This window comes from Oenanthe melanoleuca, unplaced genomic scaffold (genome assembly GCF_029582105.1).
Source record: "Oenanthe melanoleuca isolate GR-GAL-2019-014 unplaced genomic scaffold, OMel1.0 S110, whole genome shotgun sequence".
In the NCBI taxonomy this organism is placed as follows: domain Eukaryota; kingdom Metazoa; phylum Chordata; class Aves; order Passeriformes; family Muscicapidae; genus Oenanthe; species Oenanthe melanoleuca.
Genome location: NW_026612759.1, coordinates 25,877 through 50,008, shown reverse-complemented (window position 1 = coordinate 50,008; position 24,132 = coordinate 25,877). Strand labels below are relative to the sequence as shown.

General features: G+C 46.6%; 1 protein-coding gene across 2 annotated transcripts; it reads right to left on the bottom strand.

Annotated features, from left to right (window-relative positions):
* Positions 1-34: 34 nt before the first annotated feature.
* On the bottom strand, positions 35-22,998 carry LOC130266630 (translation initiation factor IF-2-like). 2 transcript variants are annotated; one of them, XR_008842929.1, is made up of 3 exons: positions 22,615-22,998; positions 7,270-7,344; positions 35-1,568 (listed from the first exon to the last, which is right to left on the bottom strand). XR_008842929.1 is itself a non-coding variant. In XM_056515902.1 (2 exons), exons 1-2 carry the CDS (start codon positions 22,742-22,744, stop codon positions 22,293-22,295), a joined length of 354 nt encoding a protein of 117 aa, XP_056371877.1. In that variant the 5' UTR covers positions 22,745-22,998; the 3' UTR covers positions 22,052-22,292. The 2 variants fall into 2 exon arrangements, 1 of the variants encoding a protein (XP_056371877.1); XM_056515902.1 differs by lacking the exons at positions 35-1,568; positions 7,270-7,344 and adding an exon at positions 22,052-22,516.
* Positions 22,999-24,132: the final 1,134 nt, after the last annotated feature.

Below are 24,132 nucleotides of genomic sequence, written 5' to 3'. Positions count from 1 at the left end.
GCAAAATCCAGGCTAGACTTGATTGGGTTTTTTTTTATATATGTATATATATATATAAACTAGCATGCAGCCAATATTAAACTGAAAAAACAGTGAGGTTAGTAAAACAAACAAAAAAAAAAATCAATTAAATAAAATGAGCTCAAGCACAGACTGGGTGATGCATTTCACATGTAAACTAACAAAAATACTAAGATGTTAGAATGAAACAGGCCTAGCAATAAGTTAACAGCAAGGAACCATTAGTGCATGTAGGGGAAACAATAAGCATAATGTCTCATCTTCCTAAAAAAAAAAAAAAACTGTTTTGGAATAACTGGAAAAGTACTGACGCAGCAATTAAGTGTCAGCTTTTGGCAATGGGGCTGAGCAGGGCTCAGTGTGGAAATTGTTGTGTTTTATGCAGGGTTTCTGCCCCCAGACAAAGAGCAGAGCACTCACAGCCCCCTGGAACCATCTCAATCTGCCAGCTCGCCCTTAGTGACCAGTTCACCCAGTTACAAGCAGTGACCAGCTCCTCAGAGAAGGACTCTTGGCTGGGACCATGTTCACTTCTAATCACAAAATATAAAAATCAAAATCAGTTATGAACTTGTTGATTATTAATTATCATCAAGCAAACCACAACTCGAGGTATCAAAGAAATATCCTGAATTATAACAGGATGTGACTCCAGAACACTGAGTGGTACACAGAATCCTAAAAAATAATTGTATCTATATGCTGCAGGTTTCTTTAATTAAACAACAGCCATCAACAGAAACCAGAGTAGATTTTGTCACTCCACAGTGAAGAAAAAGACCACAGGGTTTGCACAACTTTGGTGAATCAGCTTGAAAGGCACAACCTTCCCAAAGATATTGGCTGCATGGATATATTTTTCCTCAAAAAGATGTTATCATGTACAGATTTTGGAAATTTTTTTCTGATATCCTAGTAAAGTCAGACATTTTGGATTTCTGTATTTCCCAAGGAATAATGTGCATTGTGCATTTTCCCCACACTACCAGCTCTGCTCCAGGACATAATTAGGGCTACATAGAAAAAAAAATTAAACCAGGAGACATAAGGAAACTTTTGGGGATAAAAGGTTAAATGCAAAAAAAAAAAAAAAAAAAAAAAAAAAATCCAAAACAAACCCCAAAACCCAAGGATGGATCCCCACCACAAGCACCATGGAGAAGGCGGGCTGTTGGGAAGAGAGGAAAACTTACCTGCAGGCACACCTGGGCAGGCCAATCCCAATGGGCACAGAGTGCCCCATCCTGGCAGAGAGGGGCTGCAGCTTGGGACAGGTTTGGGACAAGGCACTAACTGCCCTACCCTGACAAAAGGAGCATTGAATCTAAAAGCCGGTGCTGACAAAAATGGCTGCGTTTTCCAAAAAGAAAAAAAATCCAAAGGACAAGGAGTACTTTGCAGTCTTGGCCAAGTGGAGATGAGACATTGTGCTGACTGTGTGTGTTATGAATGCACTAAAATAAAGACAGATGAAGCAGAACGCTATTCCAAAAGCAGTGCAAGTGGAGTGAAAGCATTTCCATACGAACCTGGCTTTAAAAACTGGGCTGTCAAAAGAACAGTTAAATGTAACACAAAGTAAGAAACTGTCCAATCACTAATGGTAGTTTTTTTCTTTTGCTTTGTTTTCAATTCACTGCTTGCAAGTAATGTATTTATTAAAGAAGAGTGAAAGCATAAAATAAATTCAACAAGTCAAGACCAGCTGGGAGATTCAAGAGCGGTGTGTTGTGACTGACAGTGAAGGGGGAAACAAATGTTAAAGGGAAAAAGAAAAATTTAGAAAGGTTATACACATTAGCACCACTTTTACAGACCCACTCAAGAGGATGGTCCCAAGTTGTTTGACATTAATTGGAACTATGCCTGAACACAGTCCTGTCTCAGTTCCCAGGAAGGAGTTGTCTCCCCCATCCCAAACTTTTCTATTTGTTTGTTTATGCAGTGGAACTACTCTCTAATTTTAGATCCTACTCAATTGAAATGGAGCATCTTCTGTTGAACTGAATAAGGAGAACAACTCTAATAATTTAAAATTAACATTTGAGCTGGGACCTGGCCATCACTTTGCTCCTTTCTGGCCATGTTCATCTCCTCCCTCCTTTTCCAATGGCTAACCCAGACCTCTGATGGAGGCAGACTGACAGAACTGCTCTTCAATGCAAACACTGCCCTCAAAATTAAATTATGGAAGGTCAGGCTAGCTTTATCCCACATGAGAGCCTGTCTGCAGAGCCTAGGGAGTAGCCAGGGATACTGAAACCAAAATGTGACATGGGACAACAAATGTTGCGACATCAGACAGCTTTTTTTTTTTAAGTGCATTTTAAAGTGAAAGTTGTGTAAAAGTACAGCTACTTTCACATAGAAAAGATGAAGCTTTTCACAGCAAGCTTCCCGCCCATGTCAAGAGCTGTCATTGCTTTTGAACAGACTACGCTCACACTGCAGCAGTTTTCCCACAGAAGAGTTGCAGTGATCCACAGACACACCACAGCCCTGGAGGACACCCCTCATTTCTCAGCAGAGGGCTGACACGACTCTCCTCACTTTCTTCCTCTGCCATTTGGGAGCTCCTTGTGTTACAGCCACAATAGAAATTATTGAGGAGCCAAAGTAAGTCTCCCAAAAGGTGTCTGGGGGAGCAAGGGAGCTCTCCTGGACCATGTGGGCACAGGCTGTGGGATGCTCCATGAAGGAGAGAATGGCTCAGCAGCTATGGGTGGGACAACTCCAGCTCTGGAGCTGGGCAGCACTGATGGAGAGCTCTGCTCTAATGACAAAGCAGAACTTTTCCAAAGGTGTAGGAAATGCAAGGCCTTGGGTCCAGACCTTACAGAGCTGGGTAAGCTGCTTTGGAAAAACCTCATCCAAAGTGACTGGGCTCCAGCAGCTCTAACTGGCCTCCCCAGTTCCCCATCCTGTGCCCTGACAAGATGCTCTTGCTTGCTTTCCATGGGGATCACTGATTCCTGAGAAGAAGATCCCCAGCCCAAATTTCTGATAAAGGCCCTGGCTAATAGAAAAAAAATTGCTTACAGTTGAAAATTGGCTAGAAAAAGCCCAAGGTTTTGATGAAGCCTGTGGGATGTAATCCACACCACCAGTTTTGCCTAGCACAGGTTTTCCATGAGATGCCCACGATCCCACTGCTCATCCCAGCATGGGCAAGAACCATTCTTCTCTTGAGTGGATTGTAAGCTGTGCTGACTGTGTATGGAGGAATCTATAAGCAAGGATTGGATGCTACTGGGTGAACCCATGCAAACAAGAGGTTGAAAAGATTCCCAAAACAAAACCTAGAGCTCACTACAGATGACACAATGAAGACCAGAGAGAAAAGCCAAATAGTAATGCTACACCATTCAGCTTCCAGAAGCACATTATTTATAGCACTGTCCACATATGGCTGCTGCTAAATGTCAAATCTGCAGCCTCATCAAATGACACTTTGGAACTAGTGGAGTCCACAGATCTGTACAGATTTCCAGTGCCACAGCCCTGCCTCCAGGCTGTGCCAGCCCCTGGTGTCAGAGCACCACAACTGCAGCCTGACACGGGGGGCTCCAGGCGCTCCTCGTGGCACTGAGCAGCATTAGAGAGAGGGGGAAAGACATTTGTTAGTCAGGACAAGGACAAACTAACAAGCTCCAGGATAAGTGGGTGATTCCCAGTCTGGCCTCCAACCTGCAGTGGTGATGGCGTGGGTCGGCCCCTGCCAGTGCCTGCACGGGGTCAGGGCTGCTCCTTGGGGGCTCTAAGGGTCTATCGCTGTCTCCTACTCCATCTGCACTGCTGGGATGAGGAAAACCAGGAATTCACAGCAAAGAGACTCAATAAATAAGTAGCGATAAGGAATTAATGTGAAGAAAATCTGGATTCTATCAAAGCTGCAATAGCTTGTGACTTCCCGTTCAAGTACCTGAACTCAGTGCACTCCAAATGCCCCAAAACAAATGCATGCAGCTTCTTGAATTTAGAAAAAAAGGTGAAGTGCTCTGATTTTTCAAGGACTCCAGTGATTGCACTGACATGAACAGCCAGTTAAGTGCAGCATCTTTCAAAGCACAACAAGAAAAAATATCGTGGGGGGAAAAAAAAATATCAGCATTTGTAGCTCTGAAGAGTCCATTGATATGAAATACTTTCTTTAATTTAGTAATGGAAAACAGCTGGCACTCGTTCAGGCCACGTCCATCCCTAGCTGCTGGCAGCTCTGTTTTCCATAAATGTACTCTGGTTAGAGTTGCATGTTTCAGTCCAGACATCTTTGGCCTAAACAAGCTGTACACAGCAGGATTTCCACAGGAACACCACCACCAGTAGGCTAATTGAGGACACATTTCAACAATTGTAATGATCTGTAGACTCCCAAACCTATTTTTCCAGCCACCTTTGAGTTGCATGCTGTAGCAGTACAGTCAGCACCTCTCAACAGATAATGCTGCAGAGATGGATGTCACATCAGTGAGGCCTGTCACAGGGACATGGCACAGGAAACCCTACCCCCATCTCCAAACACCTGCAGGCTTTGGAGCACCTTCCTGTCACTAAGATGTGGGAAGCAAGGAGCACATTTATGAGAATATACTTAATGCACTCTTCATTCTGAAGAATGACATTTTAACTGGGAAGGGCTTTGATCTACCACAGTTATAGACACAGGATGTTCATCACCCAAACTGCTTCCATACCATGAAGCACAGGCTCACTCATGACTCTGATTCCTTGGAAAAAGCCAGTTGGACTGCTAGCAGAGAACTTGTTAAGGATTAAAACCCAATTTGTTAATATTGAAAATACTTAGATGTGTGGTAGTTCTAAAACATAAATTTGCCTTTCTTCCTTCCTCTCAATTTTGGCTTTGGGTGAGCAAACACCATAACACAGAAAGGAAAAAAAAAAAAAAAAAAAAAAAGCGAAAAAAGCAGAATGAACACTCCTTTCTTGGTGAAATATCTTGCAGGAGAGGTGCCCCACTGTCCCTTCTGGTAACATGTGTAATTTTCCAATTCAAAGAGCACACTGATCATCAGTAGTGTGGAAGCAAAATCACCTCCACAGGTGTCAGGAAACACAACTAAGTAATTCCTGCTCCCCAGATGGGGAATTCAAGAATCAACAATGTATTTTTACAAGGACCATATGAAACCTCAGAAGTGACCAGCTTGTTTCTGACTGCAGTTCTGACACTGTGCTTGCTCAGGAGGCCAAAAGCCCACCTTGTGCAGCAGCCACAGCCTTGAAATCCTGGAATGGACACTGGCACAGCTGCCCTGGGAAGTGCTGGAGTCACCATCCCTGGAAAGGTTCACAGGCCATGGAGATGTGGCATTTGGGGACATGGGTTGGGATGGCCTTGGCAGCACTGTGAGATTGGCTGGGCTCAATGAGCTTAGAGGGCTTTTCCAACCTTAATGATTCTGTGATTTTTTTATTTCAGGAAAAAAAAGAAGAGTGGAACAAACTTGATTTTAAACAATTTGAGGTTTTAACTCTTTCTCCTCCCAAAATAAGCCATTCTCTTTTCCTCTTCATCCAACTGTTTTCTATGAGGTTGAACAGTACCTACCAAGGAGTTGTAAAGATCAAAAATGTCCTGGCATTTGGATGGTGAGAGACATACATGAATAAAATATTAAAGCCATAATTTAATTTATTTTTTCTGCTGCAGTTCAGCATTAATCAAACTGCACAAATCATTACTCCTGTGGATGATGAGAGCTGCACAGTGAGCCCCCGTGGGCCCAGGGTACCTGCTGCTCATGCTTTTCACACTTCCATAGACATAGTTCCTTCTGGAACACCAGAGATGTAATCTGTGACCTCTTCTATTCCTCTCTTTGGGAAAGCACTTTTGGAAATCAGGTAAGCAGTCTAGTCTGTAAGCAATATTTGAATTATTTTGAAATGCTAATTTCCAGTGTGGCCCAGAGTAGGCTACCAACACGTATTTCCCATTATATTTCCATCCAGCTTGGCATTTTAATTCAAATCCCTGGGTCCCAAGGTAAGACTGGAGTATTCAGGAGAACAGTGAATACCAATTCCCATCTCTGCAGCATTATCTCATGCGTCATCAATTACTGCCATGCCTAAATCTAGCATCATGCCAGCACATTAAGACAGTAGGTACTATATGCAGTGTTCACTGGACCAGAAGAACAGAAATAAGAAGGGGAAAGGAAACCCTAGAGAAGAAATTAAAAAAGGCAGACCGTGCAATACAAACCAGATCATGGCTGCTTAGCTAATATGGGCCAACTGCTGCGGAAGAAAAACGTCGAACACCCCAAGTTGTGTAAATTTTTGGTAAACATCTAACACGCACACAAACACACACAACACCAACCTACACACCAACAAAAATATATAGTGGGCTTTGGCTAACACTGTTACTTCCAGGGGCTGACTAAGGTGGAGAAACTTCAACAGAATTCCACTTAACAGGCAAAAGCAACACTTGACAAGTACTTTCTTAACAAAAACCTAGACTTAATCAGAACACCACTAAGTTTCCCTTGATTATTCACTACAAGTCTTCTTGTTTCTGAAGGAAACTGCAAATGAAATTTAGCTAGAGCTAAATGCCAAACATGGGTCCACAGTTTAGGCTGAACAAGCTGCTGTGCCTAAAACCAGCAGAAGGTGCTTTGCAAAGAGAAAAATTAAAAAGCTCCAAAAAGCTTAAAAATTTAAAACTGAACAAAACCTACTTTTTCCTCTCTTACAGCAGGAGTCTTCATACCTAACTTCAGGTAAAGCAACTTTAGAGAAAGGCTCAGGGCAGTTTCACCTCCATGGGGAAGGACTGCTGGACTAACACTGATCCCTCTTTCCACTGCCAGGTGTCATACTAATATTTTAAACACACCGGTACTTTTCCAAAAGTATAAACTAGAAAGGATCAAAATGTATTTTACTACACTAGTCCATCAGGTTCACATTTAAATTAAACTGATTCTTCAAAGAAAAATATAAGAACTTAAAATAAATATCTATGAATGAATGTATTATTTTAAGTAATTCCTGAAATATCATGTTGAACTCAAATTTCAGGTTTTAATTTTAGGACTACTTCAAGATTAAATCCCAGGCCCACTTAAGGTCAGCATGCAGTTTACCTCCAATTACCCCTCATGGCCAACAAGGTGCCCACTGCTATCAGATTTGACTGCATTCACATCAAGGACCATCCGAGCACGGCCTAATTCCGGGGGGAATGATGCTGATCGGGGGGGGCCTTACCGATTCGATGGGCTTGTCTAGAGATGCCTGCTCTATCTCCAGGTGCCCCTCTTCATACTGATCAAAGTGATTGCCCTGCAAGAGAAAACCAAGGTCAGCTCCACAGACAGCACTTCCAACAGTTTAGTATCCAGACATGTTTGGTTACAGTGTTATATTTAATACCATTTTACTAACAAATGAACCTATTAAAAACAGGCTCAATTTAGTGAATCATATAAGGACAAAAAAAACCCTAAAAACTAAGTCAATTTAATGACAATCAATCATTAACTATTAAAGCTGGCAAAATACCAAACATTTACAATGACAATACTTCTGGATTTTTTCCCTTAGAAAGTCTATGAAAACATTGAGCATACACACCAGTGCCAGCATGAAAACCACATGTGACAAGGAGCAGCAGGAATGGATGTCCTCACCACTAGGTTTCCCTACACCAGGAATTTGCTTGAGGGACACATGTAATTTCACACACCTTAAGCCAACAAAACCCCACAGTGGTACCAAAGAAAACCTGTCCCTGTGCCCACAGTGTTGGTTCATGATGTGTGTGGATCAGCCCTTCCCATAAATCTGAACAGTGATCTGTCCATGGAAATGATTCCCCAACACACCACACAGCCTCTAGTCCTGACCCAAAGCAGTCCCCCTGCCAGTTGACCACCATTCCCCGGGGAAAAATTGCATCTTCCCATGTTTTTGGGTGGATACTGAGCATGCAGGTTCCTGAGCTAGGAAGGCAATGGTAATCTCTGCTCTCCAGAACAAGTACTGGTGCTAGAACACACCACTGAAGGGCCATTTCAGGAAACAAAAACACCTCCACTGCAGCTCTGCCATAATTTGAGGTTTCTGAAACCTCAAATGCCTGAGATTTCAAACAAGGTAAACTATTTTTGGTTGTTCAATAGGTCCATGGTGCAACACATCCACTGTCACTAGCACGGACCTGAAAAGGAAACACTCAGACTTTCCAGCTGCAAACTCAGAAGCAAAAGAAGAGAGATTGCTGCAGCTGGGATGAGACCAAAAGCCACTGAAGGGGGTGGTTTCAGTGAGCTCTCCTAAATTCCCAGGCCCTGCTCAGAGTCAAAGGAACTCCAGGAGGTGCCAAGCCTTAGCTGTCATCCCCCACATCCCCTCAGGCCCTGCAGTGCCACTGGAACCTCTGGCTGCTCTGTGCACACCAAACCCCTGGAGGTTCTATTTGTATCCCAGCTCCACAATCCCTTGGAGCAGCAACTGGCAGCACTGCTGCCAAGAGAAACATATTGTCACCTTTCTCCTTCCACCAATACCAACTTCTCCTTCTGCAAGATTTAATGGAAGCCAGCACACCAAAGAGCAAACTTCAGTTATAACAGACTGATGGCTGGAATATCACCAGCCTCCAAAAACCCTCTGGAAGAAGTGTTCCTATGCAGCAATGCAAATCTGCAAGGGAACATCTTGACTAAAACCTGGTGCCAAGAGAAGGTGCTTTGATGCTAGTGCCCCAACTTCTAGCCCATCCACTATCTGCAGGCCCTGGTGGCAAATTTACCCTGGCCATGCTCTGCTCCCAGGCATTTTCTTTCCCATGGCCTCTCCAGAGTGAATTTGGGGTTTAATCTGCAGGCAGCAATCCACTCCCACTCTTTTTTTTTTTTTTTTTTTTTTGGACAGCCTTCAAGAAGCAAGCTGAAGGCAAACTTACTATGCATAAGCAGTCATTGAGCTGCTTTGGAAGGCTAACAACACTCAGAGACAGCACTGTGTGGATGCACAGACTTGTGTGTGAGGAGTTCAGGAGCCCACATCAAAACACATCAAAATCCTGCCTCAGTTTGGGGACAAAAAATACTGCACAAGAGAACAAGGGCAGTCAGGAGTGCACATGCTGCCAGCACAGGCCAAAACACATTGCTAAACTTCATCTATTAAAGCATCAAACCCATATAGTGCTCAGTTAACCAACAGCTGAAACCCTCTCAGCACAAACCCAGACACGTCCCTGCGCCTCCTTTCACCTGCTGCCTGCAGGGAGCTCAGCACACACCACTAAATTACCTACCTGGAACAGCTAAATACTCCTGCCCACTCCCCTCCTCTGGTGGGCTGCCTGCCAAGGCACTAAAAGCTGTTTTTACCAAGGCAAGGGTCAATCCCAGTTCGAGGGCAGCACGCCTTGCTGTTCTGGAGCTTCACAAGTCACTTCTCAGTGCTTAAAACAACATCTCCTCCCTGAAACTAGGCAGAAGGCTGAGCACTCCTTGTGCCACAGCCAGAGAATCAAAGGAGCAAATAAAGCCTTTATCTCTAAGTTCTGGTGATCCCACCACTACCCACTCCATGTATTTTGGGGGTTATTTTATATATTCATATTCTTTGGGGTTTATTATGCACTTGATCTCTACTTGTTCCTGGTCCAAACAGCTGCAATACTAAAACTGGAGCTTCCCAGAGAGGCAGGTACTGCCTGTCAGCTGGAAGTCCTGGGCTGCCTGTCAGCTGGAAGTCCTGGGCATAAAAAGGCCATGGAGCACAGTGAACAGGCCCCTTGGGAGTGCTGCCAGCCTGCTACTGGGTCCAGAGGGTGTTCCAGGCTTGGAAATTCAAGGCTTCAAAATAACAAAGTGTCCAAATGGAGCTGAAATCAATACTCATCACAGACACTGTTCTTTATTTATCAATATTTATAATAAATGATGAAGGGAAAATTCCCTTCCACCATAAAGCAGCTCATCCTGGAAAAAGGCAAGCAGATAATCCAATAGTTATTGTGAAGCTGGATTTATGGGGGTTCAGGGCAGTGATGTTTAATCAGGTAAGAGAAAAATGGTTCTATGGCTATGGCCACAACAATGCTGCTTGCCTTCATGGTGATCCCAGGCCTTCTGGAGCTGGAAGTAGCACAGTCCCTTTGCTTCTTCATCCCTGGAACTGGCTAAGGAAAAACTGGGGGGAAATTCACCTGTTTCCCTCTTTTCCAATCCTACAACCTGGAGCATCAAACGGATTCATAAAACATCTCTATTTTTCTGTACCTGAAGACAATGAATCAGAAGAACACAAAATAATTTAACACTTAAATCCAACAATTAATTAAACCCTAAATGCTGGATCTGTTGAGAATACATTTCTGACAAACACAAACCCCAAGCACTGACCATGTTTCAGTATGATTTTGAAGTGCATCTTCTGCAGTCTTGAGGGATGTCTCCCACTTCAGAGAAAACTTTTATGTGAAAAGAAGGATTCAATTGCTTGGATTCAACCCCATGGATACTAGGGACATGAAATAATAGCTGCATTAATCCCAGGGCTACTCAAAACCTATTCCCAAACCTTCTTCCTGTATGACTGTTACAGAGATGCAGTAAACTCCCAGCCCTGGGAGCTAATGGCAAAGCTTCCATCTGCTCCTATGGACAAGGATTTTGGAGCTGACTGCAGCACCCTTCTCCCCCTCATCCTCTGCCCCTCCATTTTACAACTGCTTGTATCAGGGTCCCCCACTTCTGCTTTGTGAAACAAGATGTGCTGCACTGTCCCTTTCTTACAGACATTTCTCCACCCACCCTGGAATAGAAGAGCAAGTAAGATGAGAGGCTTCCACTTAAGCAGCATTTATTGCTCTCACTTTGTGCTACACTGAGTGCTCTGACACTGGTGCTTCCCTATAACCACCCTGAAATTCAATATATTTTCCTATTTCATGAGAAGCAAGGACAAGCCTCCAGCATGCAAACACTCCTTGTTACATACCACACACACCACTTGGCTTCCTTGTACATTCACCTCTGGGAGCCAACATGTTTGTGCCCTGTAATTTTTGTGTAATACCATCTGAACTTTGGCTCTCTATGCACTCTGGTTACTCACAGTCACATGTTCTCTGCTCTCTCTTCCACTTTTCCATTGTTTGATCTTTGCTCGAAGCTCTTAGCCAAACCTTCTTAGAGCCCTCACACACTGAATATGGCATTTGAAAGATCAACCAACAAAAGTTGCCTCCATGCAGGATTTCAATTTTTGTTCTCCCTTTTTTGGACTGTAAATACTTCAGAGTCCTGGCTCAACAAATGCCATTTTGTCCCAGATCATACCCAGTGGAGTTACTGCATTTCCTGGGACAATTGAAGTTAACAGCACAGCATTGCTGCTTCTTTCCTACTTACAAGGTCCCAAACATTGTGGCAGTGGAACCCAGTCAGCATCATTAAAAAAAAAAAAAAAATTCTAACTTAATTACACTTTCATACCAAAATCCTTAGTAGCAAGAACTGTTGCAAATAAATCACTCAATGCAAGTGAAATGAATTGTTGATTAAAGCCCATTTATCACAGTTTAGTACCACAGAATTCACTCTCTCCTCTACAAGAAGCACCTCTTCAGGAAGGTGGGTTACATAGGACACACAGGCAGAAATCACTGAGAGGGAGAACCCTTTAACAGCATCTTAACAATGACAAGCAGAAGAAAATATTCTTTCTCCTTCCCTCTCACACCCCAAAGGGTGTGTCCCAGAGCTGGGTCACGAGCACTGCACTTCTAAGTCACCTAAAGCACCACCAATACAATGACAAAATAAGGATGAGTCATTTCAACTGCTTTAGACCCATTAGAACTCCCTGGATATTAATTACTGGACTGCTCTGCGCAATCCACCCAAGCATAGAGCATATTAAGATGTCAGCATGCAGAACACATTCCACATAGTGCCCATTCCTGATGGGAATGAGTGGTTCCCTTGATGAACAGCCCTAAGTTATCCATGTATTATACCCAAAGAGAATGTGGCAGCCTCCAGCCCAGCAGCCAGGCCGGAGCAGGGGACACGGAGCAGGACACAAAGGAGCAGGACAATGGAGCTGCAGTGTGGCAGATCCTTTCAAGACGCCTGCACTCAGCTGTCCTCGGGTTCCTGCTCCAGCAGAGCCCCAGCACACCAGCCTGGTGTTACTAACACCAGAGAGGATAAGGTGAGTTACAAGCTCAGAGATAGCAAGTGCCTAGGACTGGAAAACACGGCCTGCTCCAACCACAGGGAAACCACCTTCAATGCTGTGAAGGCAGCAAAACAGGAAAAGATTCTGGCATAAAACCCTGCAGCTCTGCCTGGGAGCATTAAAGCAGCTAGGGAGGGAATGGGCAGAATGCAGCTGCTGAGACATCACAGCAGTAACAATCTATTTATGTCCCTACTGCATTTCAGGACTGGCTCAGGAAGGCACTCAGAAACGCTGCTTCATGAGACCACGCCAATAACAATCTAAAGAAAGCAATTTTGCAGAAAAGCCTTACTATACTCACGTTATTATTTCTTAAATGCACTGGAAAAGAGCACAGCATGATCATGACTGCTTAACTGCACTTGAAACGAGTGCAGTGTGCTCCTTAGATATTCAAAAATTAGTTGTACGCTAGGAGAGTACCAGAAAAAGACTAAAAAAAAAAAATCACATTTATGTTGCATTTACCTTAAAAATAGAATTTTAAAACATTAAAGCAAATCAGCACCACTTCTTCTTATTCTATTTATCCATCAATTCAATCAATAATCTTAAACTCCAAAAATACTACGTCAAGCCATAAAATCCAGTGCTGTTACCCACAAGTATCACTTGAAAGCATTTAACCAAGCCCATTCCCCACTCCCAAAAGCCCTGGAGGCTGAGAACAGCAGCTGAGACACAGGAATATCCAAAAAGAGAAAGGAGTCCTCCCAAAAAGGCCATTTTCTGGTGTGGATAAAGCCAGGGCAGGCCGGGTGAGCTGCAGATCCCGGAATGTTTTGCTCCCGCGGCTGGGAAGCACAGCTGACATTTCCTGCAGCCCTCCCGGGATGGGTCAGCACAGATGCAAGGTCTGAGCACAGGGAACTGGAGCAGCATCTGAGCACAAGGGAGCAAATGCCATCTTGCTAAATCCTCCCTCTCTGCACGCACACAGCACCCCCACAGAGCAGGGAGAGAGCCCCTCTGATTTCCAGAAGCAAAGATCCTGTTTGAAATTTTCTTTTTTAAAAGAGATGGAGCAGTTACAAAATCTTTAGACAGATAAGGCACCCTCACATCCATCCACTTTTCCCAAAGCTGGCTCCCAGCACCCTTGCAAACATCCCATATCCAGGACACCTGGGTGAATGCTGTCCAGAACCAGCACAGTAGCCAAGAGGCTCAGGAATTGCTGTGCCTGATGGAGCACCAGCCTCTTGTCTGACCCAAAGACAGGAATTTCAGCAAACCACCATCGACACATCTCATTTTGCATTTAATTCTCTTTTGACAAACCTTTCCAGCTCAGGCAGCTATTTCCAGATGTGCTGGTTTCACTTCTCTGCACGTGGCCTGTGGATGAGGCACCCACCATCTGCAGCTGCAATGGCACATGTGGGACAGGCAGGATAAAAACTCGTCCCAGGCATGGATGAGATACAAGAGGTACAAGTGCCAAGCTCTGCCAGCGCTCTGATTTATCTGTGGGACCCTATCACCAACATCACCACTGACCTCACAGCAAGTTTCAGCCAAGACCAGTGGGGGAAGGAAGGTGTTTAAACCCAAATGCAGCTTCCCATGACTGATGGTTGTGTTTATCACACACAATCAAAATGTAACGGGTTTCTAATACCTCTGCACGATCCACACCTCCCTATGCACGCTGACTGCAGATCACAGCAGTAATTCATGCTGCCCTTTGCAGCTCGGCAGGGCCTGATGACTCCATACCATGGAAGGGCTCCAAAACATAATTGATGCAGACAACCATGTTGATGCTTAGAAATCCATCCAAAGAACTCAAAAACAACTCCAGGAAAGAGTAGCTTACATTATGCATATGAATATTCATTATACATCCAGAAAAAAAAAATATTTTTAAGACCAACATGCACCTAGGAGATGGCTTCATCCAATCCTGGAAACTTTCTTGGATAATTTTAAAGGCCACACGGTTTCTCAAAGCTATAAAAAGCAATACAAAAGCAACTTTGTATTGGCACCTGAAAAGCTTTTGTTAATGCTTCCCAGAACAAAATCATCCTTTTTCCTGTTGTTCCCTGTAGTGTTTGTAAAGACACACACAAAAAAAAAAAAAAAAAAAAATATCACAGATTCTTTCCTAGCAACACAGAGGTGAAGCATTCCCAAACATGTTCTCACCACCCTCCACACGTGAGGAATCACTTTCCCAGACCTTTCCCTGCAATACAAGTGGGAAGTACGGACATGGCACGTCTGCACACCCCCAGAAACAGCTGAATATTTACAGTCAACATCTTGTGAAAGCTGCAGCAAAACCTCATTTTCAGCAGACACACACATCAATTATTCTGAGAGTACTTAACAGGAAAATCCTCTCAAGTCAATACAACAAAAGCAATCACTTGAGACTCAGAGATGAATTTAAATTGGCAAGGTTTGAAAGAAGCACCTTGGAATTGCACATTGAGAAGCTGATGGCACCTTTTGTTTACCAAACTAAAAATTAATTTTGACAAAATTCTTCCTGCTAAGTCCAAAAACACTGAAAACCCATTCAGCAGAACACATTTAAGACTAGCCACAGGTCAAGAGGTTTAAACCAGGAAAACATGCATATAAATACCCACTTAGAGCTGTCCAAATAAAAACATGTTCGACAGTACAGAGATAAACAGCTTGTACCACACAAGGAGTGGGAGCCAGAGGCAGGTCTCTGCTTTGCATACTTTGGCACCAAACAAGAACAATTACACGTCTTTCAGATTCCTTCTGCCGGACCAACACCAGCTGTGGATCTGTTCCAGCACACGAGGGATGCTCTGCATCCTTCAGCAAGCTCTACCCAAGAGCCAGCACTGGCCTCACTCACCCAGTTTTCTCTTGGCCATTTCTAACATGCCTTGATGCAGAAGCTGCTGCAGCTTCTAGCACTTATATTTTCATGGCTAGCCAGGACCTTCAAACAACCAAAGAATCATGGAAGGGGTTGGGTGAGGAAGGACCTTCAAGATGATCTTGTTCCATCCCCTGCAGGGGATGGACAGGACACCTTCCACTATCCCAGGCTGCTCCACCTGGCCTTGGACACTTCCATGGATCGGGCAGTCTCAGCTTCTCTGGACACCTTCACCATCCTCTCAGAGAGGAATTCCTTCCCAATATCCCACCTAACCCTGCTCTTTGTCAATGGGAAGCCATTTCTCCCTGCCTGCCCCTCTGTCCCTTGTCCAAAGTTGCTCTCCAGGAGCCCCTTTAGGCACTGGCAGGGGCTCTGAGCCCTCCCTGGAGCCTCCTCTTCTCCAGATGAACACCCCCTGCCTCTCCCAGCCTGGCTCCAGAGTAGAGGGGCTCCAGGCCCCAGAGCATTTCCATGGCCTCCTCTGGACTCATTCCAGCAGCTCCAGGTCTTCCTCTGCTGGGACCCCAGGGCCGGAGGCAGCTGTGCAGTGGCGTCTCACCTGAGCAGGGCAGAATTCCCCCCTCACCTGCTGCCCACGGCTGGTTCCTGGGCTGCCAGCACACATGGCTGAGTCACTGAACTTCTCATTTCAATCCATTTTCCCCCAGCATGGATCTGTGCTTGGAATTGACTCTACCCAGGTGCAGGACCGTGCACTTGCCCTTGCTGAACTTCATGAGGTTCGCACCGACCAACCTCTCCAGCCTATCCAGGTCCCTCTGGACGCCTTCCCTCCTGTGTGTGACCACAGCAGACAGAACAAGGCAAAGAGAAACCACTCTGGTGGGACAGGGTGCTAATCATGCAATATTCAGGGTGTAATCTATTTACCACTATGACCTTCCAAGCTTTCATAATATTATCTGCCTTTTCTTTCTTACTGCGGTGTCTGACTCGATAAAGAATTGTTTCTAAACCAAAATCTCACAGAAAATCTCCCTCAGGAGCACGTTGACAGGATTCAAATTCCATTCAATACTGTTAACAACGACCAGAGGAAACAGAGCACCTGCCAGCTCAGTTTGCAGATCAGGCAGCCCAACAGAGAGGGAGCAAGAGTGAGGACGTGTTTGTACAGAGCAACCTGACCCATGTAAGAGTGGCTTCAACTCCCTAACACCACGTCTGCTTTCACAGAGCCCTGTACAAACACAGCCACAACCCAGAGCTGCACCCAGCAGGCTGAGAAATCCCACTTAAAACCTCCTCATGCAACGTGGTAGCAGAAAGGATAAAAATACAGTCCAAGGGTGTGCAAAAAAGGAACAGCAAACATGAAAAAAAACAGTAAACAGATGTTTATCTCTCACTAAAAAAGATGTTTATCTTAGTATGTTATACCAGGTAAGAATCTGTTCTCGACTCCTCTGAGCAAGTTTTTCAATGACAAGTGTGAACAATTTAGGATGCAGAAAGCTGTAACAACACAAAGGGAGACAGTAACAGAATTCAGAGCCATTAAGGCTCTCAGAAGAAGCTAAAATTGAGCAGAAATCTGTATATGCCTTCAGTAAGAAGACACAGAGTAGCAACATGTGCTTTGGCATAGCAGAGAAGGACACAAAGCTCAGGCAAAAACTGAAAATATAGAAAATCGAGAAGAAAAATTAAGAAAAATGGAGCTTTCAATGGCTAAATTACCAGAACAATCTACAAAGGAAAATGTTCCCCATCACCTGTTGTCTTCAAGTAAGAGATACTTCAGCCGAACACAAACTCATGGACTCAGAACTGGGTCAAACAATAGGAACTGAAACCTAAGTGATACCTGGATCCTAATATTAACCTCTGGCTTTAAAACTGTGAATGGCCAAAATCTCAAATTAACTGCCCACAGAGTCATCTGAAGGGAGAAAGTAGCAAGAATTACTATAGGTTTAAAACCATGTAGTAGGAGAAAAGCTTCTGTCAACTGAGGAAGTGCTGCCCTACAACTACAGCAGTGCTTTTTATCAGATGAGCTCCATATTCTCACACAGCAGGTGGCAGGAGCCTGGTTAGAGGGGTGGTTTTGTCTTAGAGGAGGCGACTCAGAAAAAGCTGAGGTAGCTCAGCCATAGCTTGTGGGACTGAAAGATAAAGTGTTTCCTTTCCCATTTGCACAGCCTCAGCAATGGAGAACATCACTGTAGGAGAGAAGTCACAACACAGACTGGGGGCACAACAGAGACAGGAAAGATCTATATAAAATTACCTCACCATGTGAGTCCCAGAAATCCACACCAAACTTCAGACCCTACTGCGATGTTCTAAAACTGGAACCAAAACTACTTGATGTACTTTAGAACACATTTCCCCCAGTCTTCTCCCCCCCTCCTCACTCACACAGGGAGATTTAAAAAAAAAAATAAAAAAAATAAAAACCAGTCACAGTTCTGCTGTTCCTGCTTTGCCAACTGAGAGGTCAGAACGTCCTGCTAAGGAGGTAAGAGCTGCATTCTTCCTGTGCTGGACCCACACCAGAAATATAACCTGAATCAAATGATAAATTATGATCTCTAAACAATTCTAATAGCTCTCCTAAAATCCCAGATTAATTCTTCAGTTAGGACACACTCCATGGAAAAGGCACAGGCTGCCTCCTGACTGCTTGCAGCTACTCCTGCCAAAGGCAAACTCACACCCCAGGATCTTGGATCAGTTGAAAGCTCAGCGTAACAGATTTTGCAGAGATTCCAATCCTCCTTGCCCCACATTAAGTTTTCCTTTCCCCAATTAGTAAAGGCAGGCAGAGAAAATGACCCTCTTTATCTCTCTGCAGTGCAGAGCACAGGCATCAGCTCCCAGTGCCACATCACCCTGAGCAGCTGGGCCTGCTGAAGGGCACGAAAATCAAATGCACTTCCCTTAGGCAGCACCTGGGAAGTGAAGTGAAGCTGCAGCCATGGCCACACTCATTAAGGATGGATTCTAAAGCTCCTCGCTGCTGGCCCAGCTGTCCACTAAAGCGCTGCCTAAGCTGCTTGGGAACAGAACTTATCCCTGACATTCTGCCAATTAAAAAGCATAAAATCCCCCTGCCAGCAGCACTCAGCTCAACCTGCTGGAAGCAGGCAGGGCCAGAAGCACAGCGATGTGCTGGCTTAGCTCCTCAAATCCTTTGTGGAGGGACAGAAAAAAACCACCTATCTTCTTGGAATTAGCAGGAAAACCCAAGCTGAGATTCAGACTGGTCACACTTCTACCCAGCAGGGAAAACCAGGCATGGTTCTTCCTGCTGGGTGGAAGTGTTATTCCACTGCACAGACTACACAACACCAAAAAACCAAGAGACAGAACAGCCTGTGTTCCGTCTGGCTAATGATGCCAGTAAGTGCAGTGTACGTAGGAAGAGGAAATTATTGTACACATAGACACATATGGCTGGTAATATTTCTGCTTCAACAATGAACAGGAGAAAAATGCAGCAACAAAACATTTTCTCAACATCTGGGAGTAAGTGGGAGCTCCACTGGATTTCAGCAAGAGAGACATCCATAATATTTATTCTTTGAGTCTGCATACCTGATCCGAAGAGTAAAATCACTGCAAATGCAGAAATAGCACTAAAAATATAGATTTACTTATTGCAACAGTTTCATATGTTCATACAGCTTTCATTAATGCTCGTACAATATTCTGTTAGCATCATCTACAGCTGTTCAGAAATCCTTAAAGTTATAGTCATTCCCATTTATCTCTGCAGGAAAGCCCATCAGTTTAGGAGACAGTGGCACAGACAAGTGACAGAGCCTGTCACAGACAAGATCCCCAGTCCCTCACCCCAAGAACTAAGCTTGTCAGAAACCCAAAAATAACCTCTCTTGGCTGGAAAATGGAAGAACGTTGGGATTTATTTGGATGAGCCACCCAAGACTTCATTTGCCATTGCAGAGCCTAGAAGAGAAGCAAGAGAAGGTTAGGAATATCCCTTCTCCTCCACTAATCCATTTCCCCGTTCAAAGCTCCCAAACAAGGCCTGGTAAGGCAAAGATCCCCATGACAGGCAGAGCACAGCTCAAGGCCTTTCTATGGAGCTGCCTTCAGGTTCAGCAACTGCAAAACCAGGGGGTTTTCCAAGTTTCTTTAAGGTTTCAGAGCTTAAAGCAAAAAGGGAAGAGGATCTAAGTCTTTAGTGTGGCTTCTAAAGCTACAGAGCACAGCAACAGCATAACCATCCTGTGAGGAAAAAGCCCAAGGGCTGCCTAATCAGCTCACTGCAGTGATATCTTCCAGTGCCATTCCTGCTCCCTCTGCAATTTCAGCTTCCAAATCACCCTCAGCTTCAAGGTTCCTTCCACCAAAATAGAGAGGAGTTGAAATGATTTCAGTGTATACCATCTTTCTCCTCTCCCTCCACACCAAGATCTTCACCCTTAGGGATATATTCTTACACATGCCCCATATAGGGCTCCCTATAACTCCCTTGGAGAAGCATCACTCCCTCTGCAGCTCTCTTCATGACCACCACATCACTGTGGCTACAGCTATGGGAAGATCGCTCACTCCCTCTTGTATCTCCAGTTCTCAGCTGATCCCTCTGCCCAACAATCCTTCTTCCCTCAGCACCTTTCCATGCACTTCAGACCATGGATATCTTCTTCTCAGCTGACTTAGGTCTGTCCTTCCTGATTTTCCTGCAGTGCTGTATGTTTCCATTCCTGCCTCCCCTGATAGCACTGATCTTTCTTCGGTCAGGCACAGGGGAGGGAAGAACAGCTCCCAGCAGCTCTCACCTTTAATCCACTTTTCTCCAGCATATCAGAAGCTCAGAAACTCAAGGATCACCTCTGCTAACCCTGCACTGCCAGCTCTCCCCTGCCTCAGTGCTCAACCCTTGCCAAACTGATCCTCCCAAACCAGACTCTATCCAGCCTCTCCCCAGAAAAGCAGCTGATAACAATAATGAGAACTCTGAAATGCATTTTTTTCATCCAGTGACTTTTCCACTAGCTACATCACTAATCCCAAGATATTTGCCTTTCTTCCAAACAGCTAAAAGGTTCCTTTGACCTATACTCTTTACTGCCGACCTTTTGTTTCTCTCCCTCTCTCCAAACTGCTCCACATCCTTTCACTTCGAGATCACAAGCAGATCACCCCAGAACAAAACCCAAGAGCTCTCTACAGCCTCCCTTCCCACACTGCATCCATCCCTGATCAAGCTGTGTAATTTTAGAGCCTGTTTCCCTCTGGTCATGTACCACCTGCCTGGCAGGGACATGGGATCACATCTAGAGTCACACCTGCTCCAAGGACAGACATTTCACCTGCTAAAGAACTACAACTGTGTGAAAACGGTACCCCTAACACCTATAGAAACACTCCTGGTTTTGCTATATTTGCAGACCAGGATTTTCTACAGAGGAACAGGCACGTATATTTTTACTTATGGCCTCAGCAGCCTCGCAAATACCAGCACAGAAGAATTTCCTGTATTCCACAACTCTGTTACAGCTCAAGCAATCTCTGTCTCAAAACAGACAAGAAAATTCAAGTCTTCTCTGAAAGTAACTTTCCACCTTATTTTTCTTTCTTCTTCATCAAAAAGTTTACCTCCACCAATATACTTTGGAAAAACTGTTAGATTGCCCAGCTGTCAGAAGTAGGTGCACAGGCTCTTGAGCTCCCAAAATTCAGTGTGACCTTGTCCCAGTCCCCCTCGGATCATCTCTTGCACAGCTCACTGTTTTCACCTTCAGTCCTCAGCAGCCTCAACCAGCTCCAAACTGTTCTTCCCAGGGGACCGATTCCACTTTTCCCTCACGGGAAGCTTTAACACAAAATAAAATGTCTCTCTTCTCCCTGGCATATTTTCAGGCAGGGAAGAACAGAGCAGTGACCCTTCCATGAAACCAAACCCTATCTTTTTATTTTTCACTCTAGTCTATGGGAAAGACAAGGAAAGCTTGGTATTTACCACAGATAAATCCCAATTTAGAACAGTGCCCTTTTCTTAAAGTCAAGGGGACATAGGGTTGTGACTTGAGTTATTGTCCCCAGGCACACTCAGCAGCTTCCAAGATCTTGGGACCAGCTAATGGAGCCGAGTTTCCTCCCTGACATCACCACACATTCCCCCTGTGTGCCCAGAGCTACAACACAGTAACAGGTTTTGCCACTACAATTATTTTTCTTGCCATGGGGTTTCCCCACAAAGGGACAGGAACAAGGACATCCAAAAGCAAATGCAGACACGACTGCAGAGCTCACCCATTCCCTAGACACAGCCACAGTACCTGATTTGGTTTAGGTTCCCCATCTCTCCCTTACCAAAGGATTACAAGAAATGTGTTTTCAAGCCCGAGATCTGGCTCACTTCACTTCCTGAAACACAAACTTCAAAGCCAAATCAGACTATTTCAGCGTTAATTATTCATTTCCTCATTGAAGGAAATGAAGGATGCAAACGAGCCCATGTTTGGGGCTGTGGCAGGAGCCAAATCTCCATCCTCAGAGCAGGTAATGCCAACACTGCAAACCACCACGTCGGTATTTATTTTCTTGTGTGTTTCTAACACAGTTTAGTAACAATTTTTGAAGCATGCACCCTTTACAACATCCAGAAGCAACATAAATTAGTCACTCGTGGATGTCATGACTGCTTCCAAGACTGCACCTTAATGCCAGATTAAGCAGAATTACGCAAGCTCCACATTATAAAAACCCTCCCAGGTCTTTGGGTGAAAGGCCCGACTAAGGATGAACAGCATCATTCCAAGCTCCCAAAACAAGGAGCCACAGAACAGCTCATCCACTGCTCTCCTCGAACAGCGTTATCCTCGCTCCTTTTGTTTTCCTTTCTAACCCAGAGACTCTCTCGGGCTGAAGTCAGAGAACAACATGTCATTGTTCAAGCTTAATGAGTCAACGTTAATTTTCCCATTGTTTATTTAAACCCCCTTTCAAACACCATCAGTGGCGTTAATTACGCTGAAATACTGATGTTTTGGAGACGGTCCGGGTGTGAGATGGAAGAGATGTTTCCCACAGAAAAGGGGGTCGCTAGCATATGTTCGGACGGGTCTTGGGGAAATGATCCGAGCCCCCACTGGGGGGTCGGAGATACCCTCATCGATGGGCTGGGTCCCACATCGGGGAGGGGCCCAACCCCTCATGAGGAGTGGTCGGTCCCATCACTGCTGGAGGGTTGATCCCTCACCGCCTTCCTCCGCAGGTCCCTCCGAGGATTCGGCCCCTCGCCGCCACCGTCACAGAACGCAGCCCGCTGCCCCCCGTGCCCGGGCCGCTCTCCCCTGACGCGGGTCATCCTGACAGGCGGCTCCGGCCCCACGCGCTCCCCTCTGTGCCGCTCCCCGCAGCGGCGCGGCGCCGGGCCTGCACACAAAGCCCCGGTGGGGCGGGGGAGTGGGGGGGAAGTCGGCGGAGCCCGGCCCGAGGGGCCACGGCCGCGCGGGGCGGCGCGAGGGAAGTACCTGGAAGTCCCTGTCCTCGTTGAAGCGGGAGAACCTGTCCGCCATTTCGCGCCGGCCCGGCCCCGCTCCGGCCGCCGCCGCCTCCGCCCTCAGCGCCGCCCGCCTGCACCGCCCCCGCCGCACCGCGCATGCGCCGCCCGAAGGTCACGTGCGCAGCAACGAGCGTCACGTGATCGGTAACGAGTGGGTCCCTCACGGCGGCGCCACCGCGCGGAGCGGAGTGGCTGCTGCAGCGAGACCCCGGGCAGGGCGGGGCGGCGCCAGCAGGACGGGCCCGGAGACAGCGGCACGCCGCGGGTCGGCACACGAAGAGGGCGGAACCGGCTCCCACGGCCGGCCGCGCCCTCAGGGCTCCGCGCGACAGGTCACGTCCCGCCGAGTCTCAGTGCGCGTCTGACTGCAGATGGCAGCGCGCATGCGCGCCCCGGCGGCCAATGAGGGCGCGAACAGCGCGCGCGCGTGCCTAGCAGCCAATTAGGGCGCGAGCTGTAGCGCGGCGCGGTGCGCCCTTTCCCGCCCCCTGCGCGCATGCGTAAACCGTCACACGGCCGGGGCTCGACCCGCAGAACGGAGAGCGCGAGCTCTGCTTCAGCCTTCCCGCCCTCCCAGCCCGAGCCAATGGGAGTTGCCTCAGTCACTTGATTGATGCTTGTGTGAGCCAATGGCAGCTCGGGCTCGCAACCGTCCCCGGGCGTTGCCGTTGCTTGGCAGGTACATGCGCAGAGCCGGCTGAGCGGGGCCCGCGCCGGGGGTGCTTGAGGGCAGCCCGGAGCCCCTCGGCGCGGGGAGCGCCCGGGACTGGGATTAGCCCTGACGGGGATCACAGTAATGGCACCCGGCCCTGAGGTGGTGCCCAGCACAAATCCTGAGCCCGATCGCGGTGCTCAGAGCCAGCCCCGCGGTGCAGCCCAGGGTCCGACATAGCCGTGCTCGTGTCCCTGGCTCCTCCGGCCGGGCTGCAGAGGCCTCTCCTCGCCCCTGGGTGGGAAGTGTGTGCCCGGCTCGTGAAGCCGCAGTCCTGTCCTTCTCTGCAATGGCACAGCAGCAGTGCCGGGGGGGCTGACGGCGGCTGCTAGGTCTGGAGTCTGGATCTGGTTTTGCAGTCGTGGTCGGGTCTAGAATCTAGATCTGGGTCTGGACTTGGGGGCCAGGACTAGGGACTTGCGGCTGTTGGGGTGGATTTGGGGGCCTTGGCTGGGTTTGGTGTCTGGGGATAGGGTCTAGGTCTGAGTGGATTTATGGGCTAGGCTTGTATTTGGAGTCTTGGTGTGGGGTCTGGGTTTGAGGTCTGGGTCTAGTGTTTGGATCCAGGTCTGCAGAGGTCTGTACTTGTCCATCCCCCAGCACAGCTGTCACCAGCTGTCCCTGAGCACAGTGCCGTGTGCTCCCCGCCCTCCGCCTGCCCTGACAGCAGGAAAAACGGATCCCATCTGTCTCCATTCATTCATTGCTTTTCCTCTCTCCGCAGCAGCCTCTCTGCCCGGGCCCTGCTGCCCTCTGCTGCCTGTCAGGGCCGGG

What these genes read in the sequence shown, in the direction of transcription:
- LOC130266630 (XM_056515902.1), bottom strand. Translation starts at nt 22,744, where the DNA reads ATGCGCGGTGCGGCGGGGGCGGTGCAGGCGGGCGGCGCTGAGGGCGGA. An exon ending in ACGAGGACAGGGACTTCCAG is followed by an intron (nt 22,517 to 22,614) that starts GTACTTCCCTCG and finishes CTTTGTGTGCAG; the next exon opens with GCCCGGCGCCGCGCCGCTGC.